This window comes from Pectinophora gossypiella, chromosome 24 (genome assembly GCF_024362695.1).
Source record: "Pectinophora gossypiella chromosome 24, ilPecGoss1.1, whole genome shotgun sequence".
NCBI lineage: Eukaryota > Metazoa > Arthropoda > Insecta > Lepidoptera > Gelechiidae > Pectinophora > Pectinophora gossypiella.
The window spans coordinates 5,149,964-5,168,983 of record NC_065427.1 but is presented as its reverse complement, the minus strand read 5'-3'; the positions used below and the strand labels follow the sequence as shown (position 1 = coordinate 5,168,983).

Sequence of the window (19,020 nt, the reverse complement as noted above, 5' to 3'; positions counted from 1 at the left end):
CGTCGGGATCGTATATTACGTCACTCGGACGCCGATACGCCATTGATTGGTCTCACAGAAAGCTCGGTGAGGTGTATGTACAGTCATGAGCAATATAATGTACCCACTTTAGAACTCTGTCGCACTAACATATTTGACATTTAGTGAGACTTACAGTTCAATTTGTCAAAAAGTTAATGTGACATGGTACCAAAGTGTATACATATTAATGCTCGTGACCGCACTAAGTTCATCTTGCCATGGATGTACCTCTGAGATCCTCTGAATCCCAAATGACCTATAATTGTGAGCTTATGTTATGTTATATGTTTACCTATTTATAACACAAATGTGGTGTGTTTACACAATAATCGGTATTTTAATTGTGTCCAGAGTTCATATCCTGGCTGGCGACCACGTGCGCCAGTGATAACACACCTTATCTCGCGTGTACTAATGTTTGTACTGGCGGATACACAAGTTTTATTATTATGGTGCAAGACAGACGCAGCAAAGAAAATCGGTTCAGGTTGGGTTTCATAGATCAGGCGGACCTTCAGTGTGAGTGTGGCCGGGTGAGAGCCTTCAGCGCTCACCATTAGTCCGGCCAAGTAGTTAATGCCATCTACGACTAAAAAGCTACCTACTCGTAAAATTTCAAGGGCGATGTGCTGATTGCTGATTCTTTATCTTATCTTCTTCTTCTTTGCGAGTCGATGGCGATCGATACTAAATTTTTGCTTATCCTCCTAAGGCCCACGGCCATACTAGTAGTACTAATCCCATTGTTTAACTATTGTGTCTAGAAATCCGGGCCTTACGACGATAATATTACGAAAAGTATTTGATAGCCGTCTAACTACGTAGATAGATAAAATCTTAATTTAGTTTTAAGACGTTACATTAACTTCTTAATATTAAAAACATATTTGAATTGTAAGACTTAAAACTAAAGAATTAAAAAAAAATTAAGCCGACTACAAAAAAAAACAAACGGCAAAAACAGTATCTACATAACTAAAAAGCGATAAATAACGTAATTAATTTATTTATTGACAACTTAAAACCTAATACTTTCAAATAGATTAAACTATTAAATATTTACAATTATCACTTACCTATTTTTGAAGTCGGTTAAAAAGGGTATGCTCGGCAGATGTCGCGTGTCGTAGCGATCCACATGGGAGGCTATACGACGCCGATTTTCAGCGTGACCCTTAAAAAAGAGTAAAAAAAAACTTAAACTAATAACAAAACAATCAAAATTGCGAATCAAATAAGCTAAACGAATGTGGACTGTAAGTCTATTAATCAGTTTTTTTTTTTGACGTGACTTATTGTAGATTTGCCGCAGATAGCATTAACTACTTGGCCGGACAAATGGGGAGCGCTGAAGGCTCTCACCCGGTACGTTTAAGACAACAGGCCTGAGGGTGCCCATGCAGTTGGGCAATATTAATCAGTAAAGTTGAGTATTACCTACTTTAAAGAATTCAGCGTTTGTTAACAATATACACACTTGTTCAAACAAAGACAATTTTTAAACAAATTCATTAATAATATTGCCTCGTGCCTATTTATCATGTAAATAGTCGTATATAATTATTAATAGTATTTTTCCCTTAACAGTACTATCTGTTACTCTACCACCAGACTAGTAAAGCATGCGACCTCCATGCGATCGTTCGTCGATGTTCTAAGCAAGATAATTCAATTCCATTAACTTATTTACACCGAAAACTTGATTTTCAACTCATAAATAAGTATTAAACAAGTCATAAGTATTTATAAACAAATATTTATTAATATTTTTGTGATATTTTCTAAGTGTGAACGTCTACAGTGCGAACGTGGAGTGAATAAAGTTTAATTTAAAGTTGTGATAGTTTTATAAAAGTGAAAATGATTAAATGTAAGTGTTTTTTTATGTATAGGTATTATTTATCTTTAAATACGATGTATTTTATTTGCATAATATTATGGCCCTTTATAGGCTCCACGGGTCGATAGAGACTTAAATTGCGTAAGGTTTTACATTATTTCGATGTAACTTTATCAACCAAATGAAGTAGACTTTTTGAGTCTTATTAAAAGTAGGTAAACGTAAGTTAGCATCACGCCTGTATCCCCGTAGGGGTAGGCAGGGTGTATATTATTTATAACCACTCTTCGCCAGCTATGTTTAAGTTCCATGTAATAGGGGACACCCTATGTAAAGAATTACTTACATATTTTATAAATTATTTAAACATAAACATAAACTGCCTATATACGTCCCACTGCTGGGCACAGGCCTCCCCTCAATCAACCGGAGGGGGTATGGAGCATACTCCACCACGCTGCTCCACTGCGGGTTGGTGGAGGTGTTTTTACGGCTAATAGCCGGGACCAACGGCTTAACGTGCCCTCCGAAGCACGGAATCATCTTACTTTTTCGGACAATCAGGTGATTCAAGCCTGAAAAGTCCTTACCAAACAAAGGACAGTCTCACAAAGTGATTTCGACAATGTCCCCATCGGGAATCGAACCCGGACCTCCAGATCGTGAGCCTAACGCTATAAATTATTTATGACAAGAATATCGTAATCCTGACCTCGGGGCTAAGTACCTATCTAACTTGTAATTCTACTGTATATCCCCACCAGACTGTCGGCCCTAATAGGGGTTTAAAAGCGTGAACTTATGTTTATCATCATCATCATCATCACTAATTTAAGAGCCACACTCTTGTCAGTGTAGCATTCTCCATGCTACTTTTTAACCTCTTGCTTTCTGCCCAATTTAAATTTATGTTTTTGAATTTATGTTTATGGATTTCGTAAAATATTCTGTGGTAGATAACCTAAACAAAAGTCAATAAGTCTACACTAACACGTTAGAAGTTTATCGATAAATGACCGATAAGATAAAAAAACATATCAAGCAAACCCAAATAAACATAATCCATAGGTAATCTATATGAAATCATATCGTTAAATGTACATTTTACCTGAAGGCATATAATGATACCTGAAGAAGTTATGTTTAGGTCAGATACTGGTCGGATGAAGCAAGACTTGCGAAATTAGTGAGTTCTCAATTTCCATCGATAGGTGACTTTTGAAGGTCGAACTGTTTGTTCGTTTCTCTAGATTATTAAACACATGACAGCGGTCTCCGTGGTCCAGTGGTTGAGCGATGGGCTCACGATGAGGTCCCGGGTTCGAATCCCGGTGGGGACATGTCACAAAAATCACTTTGTGAACCCTAGTTTTGTTAGGACATTACAGGCTGATCACCCGATTGTCCGAAAGTAAGATGATCCGTGCTTCGGAAGGCACGTTAAGCTGTTGGTCCTGGTTACTACTTACTGATGTAAGTACGTAAACAGTAGAACAAGTAAATAATATCGACAAGACAAGCAAAATTGACCACATCGATGTAAGTACGTAGTCGTTATATGAGTCATGTCAGGTGCCTTTGGCGGCTCAATAGTAACCCTGAAACCAGGGTTGATGAAGTTGGTAATCCACCTCACAACCCACACGATAGAAGAAGATTAAACACATAAGATAGCATCACACCTGTATCCCTGAAGGGGTGGGCAGAGGGATATAGTAATATAGTACACCCAAGAAATCCTAGAAATCAATTATGTATGATCCAAACATGAAATCAAACTCATAAAGACGAATTCAGTGGTTTAGCGCCTGACCCGGTATTCAAACCTGTGACCCCACGATGTAAAACATCATCTATGAAAAAAAAAAGCTTGCCAGATAGTAAAACGACCAACTTGAGTTTAAAGGTCCCAATGACTAAGGTGAAGTTAACTTGATAATAATACATACAGTCATGAGTAATATAATGTACCCACTTTAGGACTCTGTCTCACTAACATATTTGACATTTAGTGAGACTTACAGTTCAATTTGTCAAAAAAGTTAATGTGACATGGTACCAAAGTGTATACATATTAATGCTCGTGACCGTACATACATAAACAGCCTATACACGTCCCACTGCTAGGCACAGGCCTCCCCTCAATCAACCGGAGGGGGTATGGAGTATACTCCACCACGCTGCTCCAATGCGGGTTGTTGGATAATAATATTATACATTAATAAGAGCGTTAAGTAACATAATCTCAAGACTTCATCCCAATTGGGGTAGTCAGAAATACATGTACATCCATCGCAAGATCAACTAAGTACCCACACCTCACCGAGCTTTCTGTTAGACCAACGTGATAGGTGGTGAGCCGTATCGCAGTCTATAAAGGTCGAGCCAACTGTGTTAGTGAAAACTGCACTTAAGATAAATTACCACAATTAGTTGCGTTTAGAAAAAACTAATTTATTCAAAGTAACAAACCTTAATAAAAGTAAATAGGAATACAGTAGCTAGCTTCAATGTTATGTTTACCATGTAAATCAAACAGAGATAGTGGCGATAAAAATGAAATTAGAATCAGAATATTTACTCGCTATGATAACGCTACTTCTTGATTTTACAAAATACCAGCTTAAATTGACTTTTGTTCTATTTTACATAAGCAGGTACAACACAATTAACACAAAACATCTTTCAGCCACTTCCCAACACGGATTCAATGAACCGAAGTGACAGAAATGAGATTTAAAAAAGCAATATTGCTATTCGATATTTGATGACATAGCGCACTCGCTTTCATATGCGCTAATGTCAAATTGCAATTTTGCTTTTTTAAATGAATTGCCGGGCAACTCGCCTAACACGTTAATGCAGCAGTGGAACAGCGTGGTGGAGTATGCTCCATACTCTCTCCGGTTGATTAAGGCGAGACCTGAGCCCAGCAGTGGGCCGGGAATAGGCTATTTATGTTTTATTTTTAGATGAATTTCTTCAATGCGTCACAGCACAGCTCCATCCATCACAGCACAAGCTGAGCAATTTCCTTTTGCTCGTATTCGTAATATTCATAATTACCTAGTTCTTATAGAAAAATGTACATTGTTAATGGCAATTTTATTTTCTTCTTATTCTTATTCAATGTGGACTTTTAGACCCCTATCTCACGGAACAAAGGAAAGAGGAACTTCTTTTTTTTCTTGTGTGTGTGTGTGTTTGTGTGTGAGATCACGGATCTATTAAACATCTCTATTTGAAAGAATTTCAGAGTAATATTGACATGCTTCGTCCTTTTTAGGGCGCGCTATTCATCCGTAGTTTTTGATGTTCTCTCCCTAATTAAGTGCTGCGCTCTTGTCAGTGGAGTAATCGCCATTCCTCTCTTCTTCCCGCCAAAACCTTCACCTCCTGATACGACACGATCTGCACCTTCTCTTTTATTTGTTTCATAAATGTTATCCTAGGTCTACCCCTTCCTCTCTTCCCTTCAATTTTTCCCTCTATAATGTTTGTTACAAATGAATCGTGTCGTATCAGGTGGCCAATCATATTTCCTCTCCGGTTCTCTAAGTCTAGTCTAGTATAGTTTTTGATGGTATATTTTTGAAATACCTAAATGATTTTATTAAAATAAATTGCTCTGCTACATTATACTGCGTGGAACGTTAGATGCATCTTGCATGTAGATGCATAAATAAGCATAGAACGAGTGTCAAGTCAGATCAAGGTCTGTTAGTTGTTTGACGAGATATAAATACTAACCAATAAGACTCAATATAGGCGCATATGCTTATATAAACAGCTTACGTACACATTATAGACCTTCGCTCATTATCCAAACGTTCTATATTACATTACGCGATTGATCAGCCAGGTTTACCCACATTCAACTCTTATCGCTATCGATTCTCTAGGGTCGATTATTTTTTTTAAATATAATCCTCTCAGAGCTGCCCTGAGCCAAGGTTCGCGCCCAACCGGGCACCCTCAGGCCTGTTGTCATATTTTTTTGTACCAGGATAAGTCACGTAAAATAAGAACGCATTTATTTTAATAAGTTAACATATATTATAAGCTCACGACTATCCCAATCGGGGTAGTTGAAGTACGTACATCGTATAATAAAACTCACCTTCTATAATTTTCTAACAAATATATTTTCCTCTACTTTGACAATCAAATACTTTTAAGCATATAATGGTGCTAATTCCTGTAAATACCATCTAATTTTATTTTAAGTTATATCTGTCATTTTCTTATCCGCCGAAAAGGAAAAGGACGGGTAATCGACGAGCATAAAATTTATGGAACACACGTCAATTTTAAGGACAAATCTAAAACAACCGTCTAAAAATTTTACATCAGTCAATAACCCGACACAGGTAAGTAGACAGCACGTCAAACGGATTGCATACCAGCGACATACCTTTTTGATTCGCCCGGGTTATCATTCATTTACTCATTCTTCCAAAAATTAAGAGCTGTGAATCATCCGTCCCTTTCCTTTTCGACGGATATGAAAATGACGGATATAACTTAAAATAAAATTAGGCGGTGTCTGCAGGAATCGGGGCCAATACTATTTTATATCAATCCAAATTTGCATCTACGTCCCTCCATCCTCCAACCCAAAAAACAATCCCCCGCCCACAAACATTTTTCTTTTTCCGTAAGCATTTTAAATTCCGGCCAGCGTTGCAATCTCTCGTAAACATTTTACTCGTGAAATTTTACTCGATTAGAATTGACCTTACAGTCGCAAGATGAACTAAGTCTCACCGAGCTTTCTGTTAGACCAACATGATAGGTGGTGAGCCGCATCGCCGTCTATAATGATGAAGCCAACTATGTTAGTGTAAACAGGACTAATTTCTAAAGACCCGGGTTCGATTCCCGATGGGGACATCGTCGAAATCACTTTGAGACTGTCCTTTGTTTGGTAAGGAATTTTCAGGCATGACATGAATCACCTGATTGTCTAAAAAGTAAGATGATTCCGTGCTTCGGAGGGCACGTTAAGCCGATGGTCCCGGTTGTTAGCCGTAAAAACACCTTTTTTTAACGTTGGGAAATGCGTTACGCATACCACGCCGCCCGGGGGGGGCAACGTGGTTATGTGGGACTCCCCGGGTGTCGCCATCCGGTATACCCACTAAAACCCAACGGTGTTCCTCCTTGCCGCCCTGTGGCGGGGATACGGGAACGCAATTGCACACAACCGCGTCAACCGTAAAAACACATTCACCAACCCGCAGTGGAGCAGCGTGGTGGAGTATGCTCCATACCTCCTCCGGTTGATTGAGGGGAGGTCTGTGCCCAGCAGTGGGACTATATAGGCTATTTATATATGTTATGTATGATGACTACATAAATATGTAGAGAAGGAAGGTCAATCAAGCATGCATGAAGTCTTTGATGAGAGTAGACGAAGCGAAAGCGGTGTGTCAGGATGGTAGTAAAAGGAATACCATGGTGTCTGCCTACTCCGACAGGAAATAGGCGTGATATTACTTTTTTTTTTTGACGTGACTTATTGTAGATTTGCCGCAGATGGCATTAACTACTTGGCCGGACAAATGGGGAGCGCTGAAGGCTCTCACCCGGTACAACGTTTAAGACAACAGGCCTGAGGGTGCCCAGTTGGGCGCGAACCTCGGCTCAGGGCGTCGTTTGAGAGGAAAAATATTTGAAAGAATTAATCGACCCTAGTGGGTCGATAGCGATAAGCGCTGAATGAGGGAAATCGTCGACCACGCCGGCGGGGTCGGTATCGGGGCTCTGAAGTGTTTGGTGTCGCGAGCTGATTGGCTGCCTCTATGGCTAGAGTAATCGGGTCGTGTACCCTAAACAAACACACAAACAATGCCAATGCAATCGACTAATGCAGTAGATGCACTCTGCAAATATGCTGTGTACAAACTCGGCGCAGAAATTGTGCGCAAGGTCGTATCGGTTAGTGGACAGTTAACAATTATGGTATTGAATGTACCCTATATATTACAAGGTATCTAATAGTTATTTCATTTAGGACCCCGATACCGAGCCCGCCGGCGTGGTCGACGATTTCCCTCATTCAGCGTTTATCGCCATCGACCCACTGGGGTCGATTCATTCTTTCAAATATTTCTCCACTCAGACGACACCCTGAGCCGAGGTTCGCGTCCAACTGGGCACCCTCAGGCCTGTTGTCTTAAACGTTGTACCGGGTGAGAGCCTTCAGCGCTCCCCATTTGCCCGGCCAAGTTCATGCCATCTACATTAAGTCACGTCAAAAAAAAGCATGGCATCACCCCTGTGAGGGACACCTACTCCTCGCCACCTATGTTTAAGTCCCATTTTTGGGATTGAACCTTTCCTAGAAATCCAGTACTTATATCAATTACTAGCTTTTGCCCGCGACTTCGCCCGCGTGGCGTGTTATAAAGAGAGATCTTTGTGTGTGTGGGAGTGCATATCAAATTTCAAGCATCTAACTTATGTAGTTTAGATTTTTCATACAATTTTTTTCCCGCTATCTCCCATTTTTCAAAATACAGCCATAACTAAACTTTATATTTACTAAGATATGCATGCATGCTAGATTGAAAACGTCTATATTACGCGGTTTCGATTTTTTCATACAAATGTTTTTTCCCGCTAACTCCCGTTTCCGTGGGAATTTTGCAATATCCTGTTGCAATTAAGCTTTAAGTTAACTAAGGTACCTGCATGCCAAACTTCAAGCGTCTAACTTAAGCGGTTTAGATTTTTCATACAAAAGGATTTTCCCGCTAATTCTCGTTCCCGTGGGAATTCCGGGAATTCCGTTTTTAGTGCACCTCTACGGTACCTAAGCTATGTCCCTTCCAAATTTCAAGTGCCTACGTTTAGCCGTTTAGGCTTTGCGTTGATATGTCAGTCAGTCAGTTTCTCCTTTTATATATTTAAGATCTATGATCTAAACATTAAACTCAACATTTTAAACACAGGTCTAATGAGTCCGTGGCGAATAATTTGTGTTTAGGTGGGTACAAACGAAAATAAATCATGATTAATATTTATTTAATTTTTGTCTTACGTTATCAAATTGAACTTTGTCATGTAAAACAGACGATGGTTTTATTCTGATGCGGTTTTGTACAGACCGTTATCACACCCCGGACACTTTTACAAACAACTTCGTTGTACACAGACACCACACATTGACGTAATCGTACACGCGCATCTGTGTGTGTGACGTCAAGCCATACAAGTCTAAACTATGTTCAAGGGGAGGTGAGGTAAACCTAGCTCAGCCGCTGGTGGGGAGCGGAGAGTTGCCGTTCTATACGTAGTATTATTCCTTATTCTACGCCGTTATTTCAATTTATTTTGACTTATTGTCGTCGGCTTGCCTCAAATCACATTAGCTACTTGATCGGAACCTGGTATTTCAGTGAACGTATCAAACGAGGATTTTTCAGATTTCAGGGTTTTCTTTGTACTTACTTAAGTAGGTACCATTATATAACTGACTAGCTTTTGCCCGCGACTTCGTCCGCGTGGCGTGTATCTATCTTACGCGGTTTAGATTTTTCATACAAAAGGATTTTCCCGCTATTTCCCGTTCCCGTAGGAATTTTGGGAATTCCTTTTTTAGTGCACCTCTACGGTACCTAAGCTACGTCCCTTCCAAATTTCAAGTGCCTACGTTTAGCCGTTTAGGCTGTACGTTGATATGTCAGTCAGTCAGTTTCTCCTTTTATCTACGACCTTTTATATATTTAGATTTTGTGATCTCCTCTATCTGTGTCTACCACGGAATAGAAGAAAGCTGTTGGAAGGGCCAAATGAGCGAGAAACGCGCGCCATGCAAGTATGAGCCAACTGTCCATAGGTACTTCAACTTTGCACTCCACTCGTCCGCAAACTTTACGACACACGGAGCTCCGCGATAGTATATTATCGTAGTTATAGGAGTAGTAGTAAAAGAGAGTGTGGTTGAACCAGCAATGACGGCGGTTAGTTAGCAAGTAGTTAATGCCATCTGCGGCAAATCTACAATAAGCCACGTCAAAAAAAAAGGAGACAACAGTTTTTCAAACGACCAATATTATTAGCGATTACAAACATTTTTGCAGTTAGTTAAACTGATCGCGACTTATGTCGATTTACGGAACACTTGGTGATGGCTTTTTTATTCATTTACGGTTTTACGAAACGCAGCGATTCTCGCCCATAGTCAGCCGTAAGAATCTTTTGAAGAGTAGTTGTTATTCTGTTATCTCAATGAGTAGAATGGATACAGTGATAACAGGCAAGCATCTTTCAGTTCGTCGTGCGACATCGCAGTGAACGGTACTCACTATTTATAACACAAGTTACGTAAGTGTTTCATAATGCTTCCCTCATATTGTTGTCTTTGTAACGAGATTTATTTTGGCTAGTTTTCTCGTAGAATATTTGTCATTTAAAGATGTTTATAACATTTATAATTAGAGATGTTTAGGTACAGTTTACTAAGTAATTGATAACTGCTACATAGAATCCCATAAATCTGCATATCTGATTGTAGGTAAGTACGTAGCGAGTTTCGTGTTTATGTACATTGTAAATTTAAACAAAAATCCCCCGACCAGAAAAAGAGTACGCTAACAGCAGACCAGCTCAGTGGTTCCAGAAGACATTAGTGTTTCAAATGTCAGATCCCACATATGCTTGCAAGCAAACTGAGCGTGTAACATTCCTATCACACCTAACAAACGACCTGATGACCTTGAAGACCTGAACCGATTTCCACCATACATAGCTAAGAACACTCTCGACTGATATACCTTTCAAACAAAAAATACCGCATTAAAATCGGATCATCCTTTTGGGAGCTACGATGCCACAGAGAGACACATAAACATTTACACACACACACAGACACGTCAAACTTATAACACCCCGTCGTTTTTGCGTCGGGGGTTAAAAATAGTTACGTTATGTTTCTAACTTAGTTTATCATAGAATGACCTAATTATCTTTCTGGTCAATACGTTAATGCCATTTGCGAATCTACAAACAATCAAGTTAAAAAAAACCTAAAATGTCCCGAAAGTAACGTGTCCACCTCAATGGGACTTCGGTGTGTTTTAAGTATCGATAAGTATAAGAAAGTGTATACATAAACAGCCTATATACGTCCTGCTGCTGGGCACAGGCCTCCCCTCAATCAACCGGAAGGGGTATTACGCATACTCTACCACGTTGCTCCGCTGCGGGTTGGTTAAGTATATATTCTTCTTCTATCGTGTGGTGGATTACCAACCCCATCGACTCTGGTGTCAGGGTTACTATTGAGCCGCCAAAGGCCCCTGACATGACTCATAACTGACTACTTACATCAGTAAGTAGTAACCGGGATCAATAGCTTAACGTGCCTTCCGAAGCACGGATCATCTTACATTCGGACAATCAGGTGATCAGCCTGTAATTTCCTAACCAAACTGGGGATCACAAAGTGACTTTTGTAATATGTCCCCACCGGGATTCGAACCCGGGACCTCCGGATCGTGATTTTAACGCACAACCACTGGACCACGGAGACCGTTAGTATATTTAAGTTAATTAATTCAGTACGTATGTAAAGTTACTTTCTTCTATGTTTCAGTATCGCTGTCTGAAGTCATGAAGATCGGATTCATCGGAGGTGGCCGCTTGGCATTCGCTCTCGCCAACGGATTCATATCTGCTGGTATGTAGGAAGAACATATTATATTTTGAATTAATCATCTTCTCCCTAGCGTTATCCCGTTTTACACGGCTTACCCGGATGTATGTACCTCTGACTACCCCATTGGGATATAGTCGTGAGCTTATGTTATGTGAAAAGTACATACTTATATCATATTTTTTACTTATAAACGATTCCAGGGCTAGCGAAACCTGATGAAATCACAGCCAGTTGCCATCCAGCTGATACAGTGAGCGCGGAAGCATTCAAGGTAAACCACAAACTTCACAAACAGCTGAAAACGTGATCTATTTCATGTGCTAGTTACGTAAATATTACATTAACTTAACAAATATAATTTGAATGTAGCGTTGACAGCTATTCCCCGTACGGCGATTCCGCTAAGGCGAGTCTTTTTACGCCAAGTGGCTTGACATTTGCAAAACACAATTTTAATCACGATCCGTGCTTCGGAATGCACGTTAAACCGTTGGTCCCGGTTATTACTTACTGATGTAAGTACGTAGTCGTTACATGAGTCATGTCAGGGGTCTTTGGCGGCTCAACACCAGGGTTGATGAGGTTGGTAATTCACCTAACAACCTACACGATAGAAGAATCACGATACATATAATATTTCGTCATCCGACCAAGCGATGTTCCCGCCAAGTAGGCAATGCTTTTTGTGCCAATTCCACAATAAGACACGTCTATTAATACTTATACACAACTAAAATTTACACTCTAAAAAGTATGAGACAAAAATAGGCATATTTCTCTGAAATTCTGCCGAATGTTGCCCAAATTTGCCGTGGTAAGCAAAATCTTAGGACAAACTAACATATTTAAGTACCTACGACAAAATAGCATGACGTCACATAGCCTGTAACCACGGGACCATCAAGACGCTTCTAGTGACTCCTCATTTGTTAAATTCTGACAGATGCTTTAGAAGTTAGGTTGGAACAGACGTGCATACACACAGACAAACATAGTGGTCAAACACATAACCCTTCTATTTGCTTCGCCGCATTGGGGTAAAAATAACGTCACAGACTTGCCAAGTGTAATTATACCACTAAGACCTCTAATCTAATTTACACTGCTGGGCAAAGGCCTCCCCTTCCTATTTCCATTTTTTGCGGTCCTGTGCGTACTCCGGCCAGTCCCTCCGGCAAGCGACCAAGTCGCGACGCCAATTCTTTCGAGGTCTGCCACGACGCCTGTACCCGTCATGAGGCACCTAATGCGTGACGATCCGTGCCCACCGTTCAGGGTGCATGCGACAAACACACCACACTAAGACATGCACAAAAAAAATACCCAACATTTAAAATTGCACAATATTTTTCAACAATATTTTCACTAAGTATATTAATGATGATGAAGATGAAGTATTTTCCATTGAGGTTTACGTCAGTAAGCCTTGACTTTCATAAACAAAGATCAATGTTAACAGATAAGAATTTACGTCTCCGCAAAATAATAACAGTGCAATGAACAAGCTTTATCTCAAACCTACTAGTAGCTAATTTAAGAAGATCATTATTTGTTTATTACTTACGTTGTAACACAATAGTGGATTGTATAAGCAATGCTCAGTAAAATGTGCAATTGTAAGTATGTTGCGAAAAGTCGTGAACGTCATGATCGCCTATAAAAAGACAGATATACTACGTATAATAACCCCGATACCGAACCCGCGGGTGTGGTCGACGATTTCCCTCATTCAGACCCACTAGGGTCGATTAATTCTTTCAAATATTCTTCCTCTTAGACCGCAAGAGCCGAGGTTCGCGCCCAACTGGGCACTCTCAGACCTGTTGTCTTAATTTTTGTACCGAGTGAGAGTCTTCAGCGCTCCCCATTAGTCCGGCCAAGTAGGTAGTTAATGCCACCACAATAAGTCACGTCAAAAAAAAAACTACGTATAATCTACATTAACCTTATAACGCCGAGATATTCAGGTAAAATAGGTAATCAACGGGTTTTAGATTTCAAAAGAACATTTGGTCTTACGACTTTAAAGTTTCAGGACTGCAAAGTACTGCGGGTCTGTGGTTCACAAGTTTGCTTCTCAAACGAGGAGCGCAGGTTCGAACCCGGTACTGGACTTGCACCAACGAGTTATTAATTTTATCTTAAGTGCAGTTTTCATTAAGACAGTTGGTTCAACCGTTCCGATACGGCTCACCATATATCACGTTGGTGTAACAGAAAGCTCGGTGAGGTGTGGGTATTTAATTCATCTTGCGATGGATGTACATCTGACTACTCTACAGCACAGGGTATGCTGTGCACCGGCTAGATCAGTTTGCTCCGGTCATAAAAAGAAAAAAAAAGAAATGCGCTTCGCCTTCAACCGCGACTACTTGAATAGCATTATCTACTTGGAACATGTCATAACTCCAATTGTCAATACTATCTTTAGTACCAACGCTTGATGTAATTCACTTTCTTGATTCGATATCTACGTAGAGACGTTAATGAAGTGGGATCACACATATCTATGGGAACTAAGTCCGTTATCCGATAACGACTATATTCATTCAAAGAAATGTTAGGATGTGTTATTGCGTCTTTGTATTATTTAGAGATTTTTCAAGCTGATAAAATACTTAGAATGTTAAACGCTCTAATTTCGAGAGTAAATTCGGAGAGGTGAATAGGTTAATAATAACACGGAGAGACCGATCTGGGGAAAGTTAGTAGGTAAACCCCGGATTTCCACATTTTTAATGCCCTTCTAATGAAAGTACTTGGCCGGACAAATGGGGAGCGCTGAGGCTCTCACGTGGTACAAAATTTAAGACAATATGCCTGAGGGTTTCTGCTGAGCGCGATCCGCGGCTCAGGGCGTCGTTGTGAGAAATCCTTGAAAGAACGAATCGATCCTAGTGGAATGATAAGAATAAGCTCTGAAAAACCGAATTCGTCGACCATGTCCGCGCGGGGACGATATGTGGAAAAAATATATTGTATGTAGCGTGATTAAAATTGTGTTTTGAACTGTACATGTAAATGACAGACGTGATGTCAAGCAGTCGCCGTTCTGGGAGTCGCTGTCAACGCTACAATTCGCCTCCTGGAATGTTTGTTGTCGCGAGCTGATTGCCGCGTCTATGGCTAGAGTCTAGAGTAATCGAATCGGCGTTTCGGCATCGCAGCGGTCACTTTAGTATTAGGAACTCATTCGTCTTGTCCTGCTGATGTTTATGCAGATCGTAATGTAGATTATAAGTAGCATATATATGTCTTTGTTTTATTATACAGAAACTGGGAGCGACAGCCTTCTTCGAAAACACGCCAGTAGTGGAGAGATCAGAAGTGGTCATCGTGTCAGTCAAACCAGACGTGGTGACACCAGCTCTCAAGGAAATCAAGAACCTGCCTGCTTCGAAGAACAAACTGTTCATCTCCGTAGCTATGGGGGTTTCTACTGCTACCATTGAGAAGGTGATTAGAAATATCTTTAATTATCAGTTTTAGAAATAAGTAAGTAGATTCAATTTTGTAAGTCGTCATAAGTGGTTGGGAGTAGACGTTTTACCGAAGTCGTACTAAACAGTTTTTACTGAATGAATAATAGTTAGTCGGTAGAGTAGTTATGCATTTTTGACAAATCTACCTACAAGTCACGTCAAATAAAAACAAAAGTTGATGGGTGTCTAAAAAGACCTTTTTTGGCGTGACTTATCGTAGAAGCCCCAAATGGCATTAACTACTTGGCCGGACAAATGGGGAGCGCTGAGGGCTCTCATCAAGTACAACATTTAAGACAACAGATCTGGGGGTGCCCGGTTGGGCGCGAACCGCGGCTCAAGACGTCGTCTAAGAGGATAATATTTGACAGAATTACTCGACTCTAGTGGATCGATAGCGATAAGCGCTGAGTGAGGGTAATCGTCGACCACTGTGGCGGGGTCTTGGCTGCCTCTATGGCTGGAGTAATCGGGTTGTCGGGATCGTATATTAAGTCCTTCAAGCGCCGATACTTTTCAGTACCGTCCTTAAGGGGGATGTATTCGGAAACCGCAATTATCTAGAGATTTCGGTGGTGCGGAGCAAAATAAAATAAAAACATTGTCACCATTGAAGCAATTCATCTAAAAAAGCAAGTTTGTTGACATTACTTTTATATGTGCAAATGTTCAATTGGAAAGATTAATTGCTTCGATGTGGCTTAATAGTTATTCTTGGAAAAGGAAAGTAGTGAAACACACAATTGTAATTTTATACTTACAACTTATTCTATTTTATATCGTATTTTTGACGTAAATTCAAAAATGTTACATTGACCTTCAACAAGTTTATTCATGATAATTACGTTCAATTCAGATTTCTGATCGAAAAACTGAAACAGCATAATATGACATCAAATGAACGATAAACACTGGACAAATACCACAATGATGAAAGTATTATGAATTTATGAGTAATAAACTATTATCTCAACCCCACTGTGGTTTTTCCGTTAAAATACCTACTTACTATTATTACTAATAAAAACAAATAGGATACTTGACAACCTAGTCAAATGGAATACTTTTAAAAAAACGTCAAAACAAAAGTTTTAGAGTTTGTATGGAAATACTGTCCTGTTACGTCATCAACAACAGCGATCAAACGTCGTAATCATTGTTACTTAATTCATAAATAAAATTCGAAAATAAGTCGAAAAGTAAAAATGAGAAAATTTCACTTGCTATTAACTCAGAATCATGGACTGAATCATCCCCCTGAGTATTCGTTACGATGTCACTAACACCCTGTATTTATGTGTTATATCGCCTAACGCGTGAGTGCGAGTAAGACTCAATTAGCGTTCTCCCTTACTCTTTAGCGGCTTACGGCCATTTATGACTAAAGTAAGACCCAGAGGGGTGACTAAAGTAGGACCCAGATGTACCTGAAGTAGACTCTGACTAGCCCAATTGAGAATATAATCGTGGCTTATGTTATGTGTTGATAATGTTGTGTATTCCACCTTCCAGGCGTTGCCAACAGAAGCACGAGTCATCAGAGTCATGCCAAACACTCCAGCGCTAGTCAAGGAGGGAGCGGCAGCCCTGAGCCGAGGGTCCAGAGCCACCCCTGAGGACGCCCAGCTTGCCACCAAGCTATTCCAAGCCGTCGGAACTTGCGACGAAGTCCCTGAGTATCAGATGGACGCGGTCACTGCCCTGAGTGGTAGTGGGCCTGCTTATGTAAGTCTACGATGTGGTATAGAGATGGAATATTACTTTTATAGTCATAAATTATAGCATGGTCATTTGACTAAAGTAAGATCCAGGGGGGAGTGAAGTGAGGTGAATCTAGCTCTGTACGAATTGGTGCGGGGCGAAGAGTGTCCATTCTTCACGTAGTATTCTTCAATCTTTGGTACAGCATAAACTATATCCAAAATCCGATTGGAACCCTGGTACCGGACTTGCACCCATGAGTTATTAATTTATATTAAGTACAGTTTTCACTAATACAGTTGGTTCGACAATTATAGAGTGCGATACGACTCACCAATCGCGTTGGTCTAACTAAAGCTCCATGAGGTGTGGGTACTTAGTTCATCTTACAGTGGATGTACTTCTGACCATCCCAATTGGACTATAGTCGTGAGCTTATGGGCATTTCTACGGAAGGGTCTATTTTTTCTCAATTCGGTGCCGAAATTGAAATTAGGCTTTTATGAATATTTTAATAACAAATATTGAAGTATATTCCATCTTGAATCTAATGATGCAATTGGGACCAGATTTGGTGAAGATGATATGTTTTCTCCCCAGGTATACATGCTAATAGAATCTCTAGCCGAGGGCGGAGTGCGGTGCGGCTTGCCACGCGATCTGGCGTTGCGTTTGGCCTCCCAGACCACCCTAGGGTCTGCCGCCATGCTCAGGACTGGTGGCCACCCCGCCCAGATGAAGGATAATGTGACTAGTCCTGCTGGATCCACCGCTGAAGGGACTTATCATTTGGAGAAGAGTGGTTAGTTCTTACTTACATTTTTTTAAAGTAATCTTTACTCTCGAATTAGGTCTTGAATTCTTGATGGGTGGTCTAGTCAACCCATATTAATCTCGTCCTAGTGGGTCAAGTGGCTCATTCCTATTTTACACGATTTATTTAGAAAATTAATAGCAAGTAAAACGAAAACAGATGGATTGATTTAGAAGGACGAGTTGACTACCGACTTATTATTGCCCGGGTGAGAGCCTTCAGCGCTCCCCATTTGTGCGGCCAAGTAGTTAATGCCATCTGCGGCAAATCTACAAGTCACGTCAATAAAAAAGTCTCATTATAAATCAAGGACTATGTTTTTTTTATGTTATGCATTTATTTGACTAACTAATTTGATTAGTTTTTTAATTTAAAAATTTATAGCGGTATTTGTATAGTTTAACAACTTGTCAGCCTCGGTTAATGTCATCGTGTCAAAAATAATATGAATGAGAGTGAGTTAATATGTAGTATTCCGATGATTTACAAGAAAATATACTTGAGTGTAGATAGGTACGAGTATTATCTTATGATAACAATGTAAGCAGATTAATATATTGGATGTTTGGATATCTTTACCTATAAGTTTAGAATATATGTGCGTATTTATCTAATGTATTTAAACCAGCTAAATGTATATTAAAAATACAGGTCTATTACTTATATTATGTATATTTATGTACAATAAACGTTAGTCAAAGAAATATCATAACATTGGTTAAAAACGGAAAAATAATTGTCACCAAAAACTCGCAACGACCCCCTATTCCCAGTAGTCTTACCAGTTGAACTGAAAAAAAAAAGAAAAAACTAGTGGGAAATTCCTTCCCAATAGACAAAATACCCAGTCGTCCTACTAGTAAGTCTATTGGGAAGGAAATTCCCAGTAGTTCAACTAGTAAGACTACTGGGAATAGGGGGCAACGACTCAATTTTGCGGAGACTGCAGCCTTAAACCTTTCATTCAACTATCAATATCAATAAGTAGGTTAGATTCATGGCGCAAAAGTCTGCATTTTATGGAATTTTGCTTGCGGTTTTCACTGTTGTGCTTCGCATATAATCGAAAAATAGTACTTAGGTACTTATAGGGTAAAAATCGAGTCGCTAGTATTTTATTAAGTAAGTAGGTGCTTCAATTGTCTACTTCTAATTAAGTTTGAATATTATTTTTGCAGGTTTCCGCGCTGCCGTCATCGGTGCAGTAAAAGCGGCCTCAGACAGATGTAAAGTGGTCAACGAACAATTAAATAACTAAATCTGTAGGCGTATTTAATCCTTGGAAACATTTATTGAATTGTTAATTAATTGTAAGGAGACAATCAAATAAATATTTTTTATAAATATAGTTTTTTTTTATTGCTCAATACTATTACCACTTCAAAAACATTTGGCTGTATCAAGCTGTATTTTTAGCGGTATCAAATTATGGCGGTGCCCGGAACCGGTTGACAGCAAAGACCTTGTATAGCTCAGAACAATAACTAAAGCATAGAAG

General features: G+C 39.8%; 1 protein-coding gene across 2 annotated transcripts; it reads left to right on the top strand.

Moving 5' to 3' along the window:
- The first annotated feature begins 1,631 nt into the window (after window positions 1–1,631).
- Window positions 1,632–18,868, top strand: LOC126377901 (uncharacterized). 2 transcript variants are annotated; one of them, XM_050025954.1, is made up of 7 exons: window positions 1,632–1,891; window positions 11,463–11,546; window positions 11,726–11,796; window positions 14,799–14,981; window positions 16,520–16,732; window positions 17,309–17,510; window positions 18,701–18,868. In XM_050025954.1, exons 1-7 carry the CDS (start codon window positions 1,882–1,884, stop codon window positions 18,778–18,780), a joined length of 843 nt encoding a protein of 280 aa, XP_049881911.1. In that variant the 5' UTR covers window positions 1,632–1,881; the 3' UTR covers window positions 18,781–18,868. The 2 variants fall into 2 exon arrangements, with proteins under 2 accessions (XP_049881911.1, XP_049881912.1); XM_050025955.1 differs by lacking the exon at window positions 1,632–1,891 and adding an exon at window positions 10,045–10,192.
- Window positions 18,869–19,020: the final 152 nt, after the last annotated feature.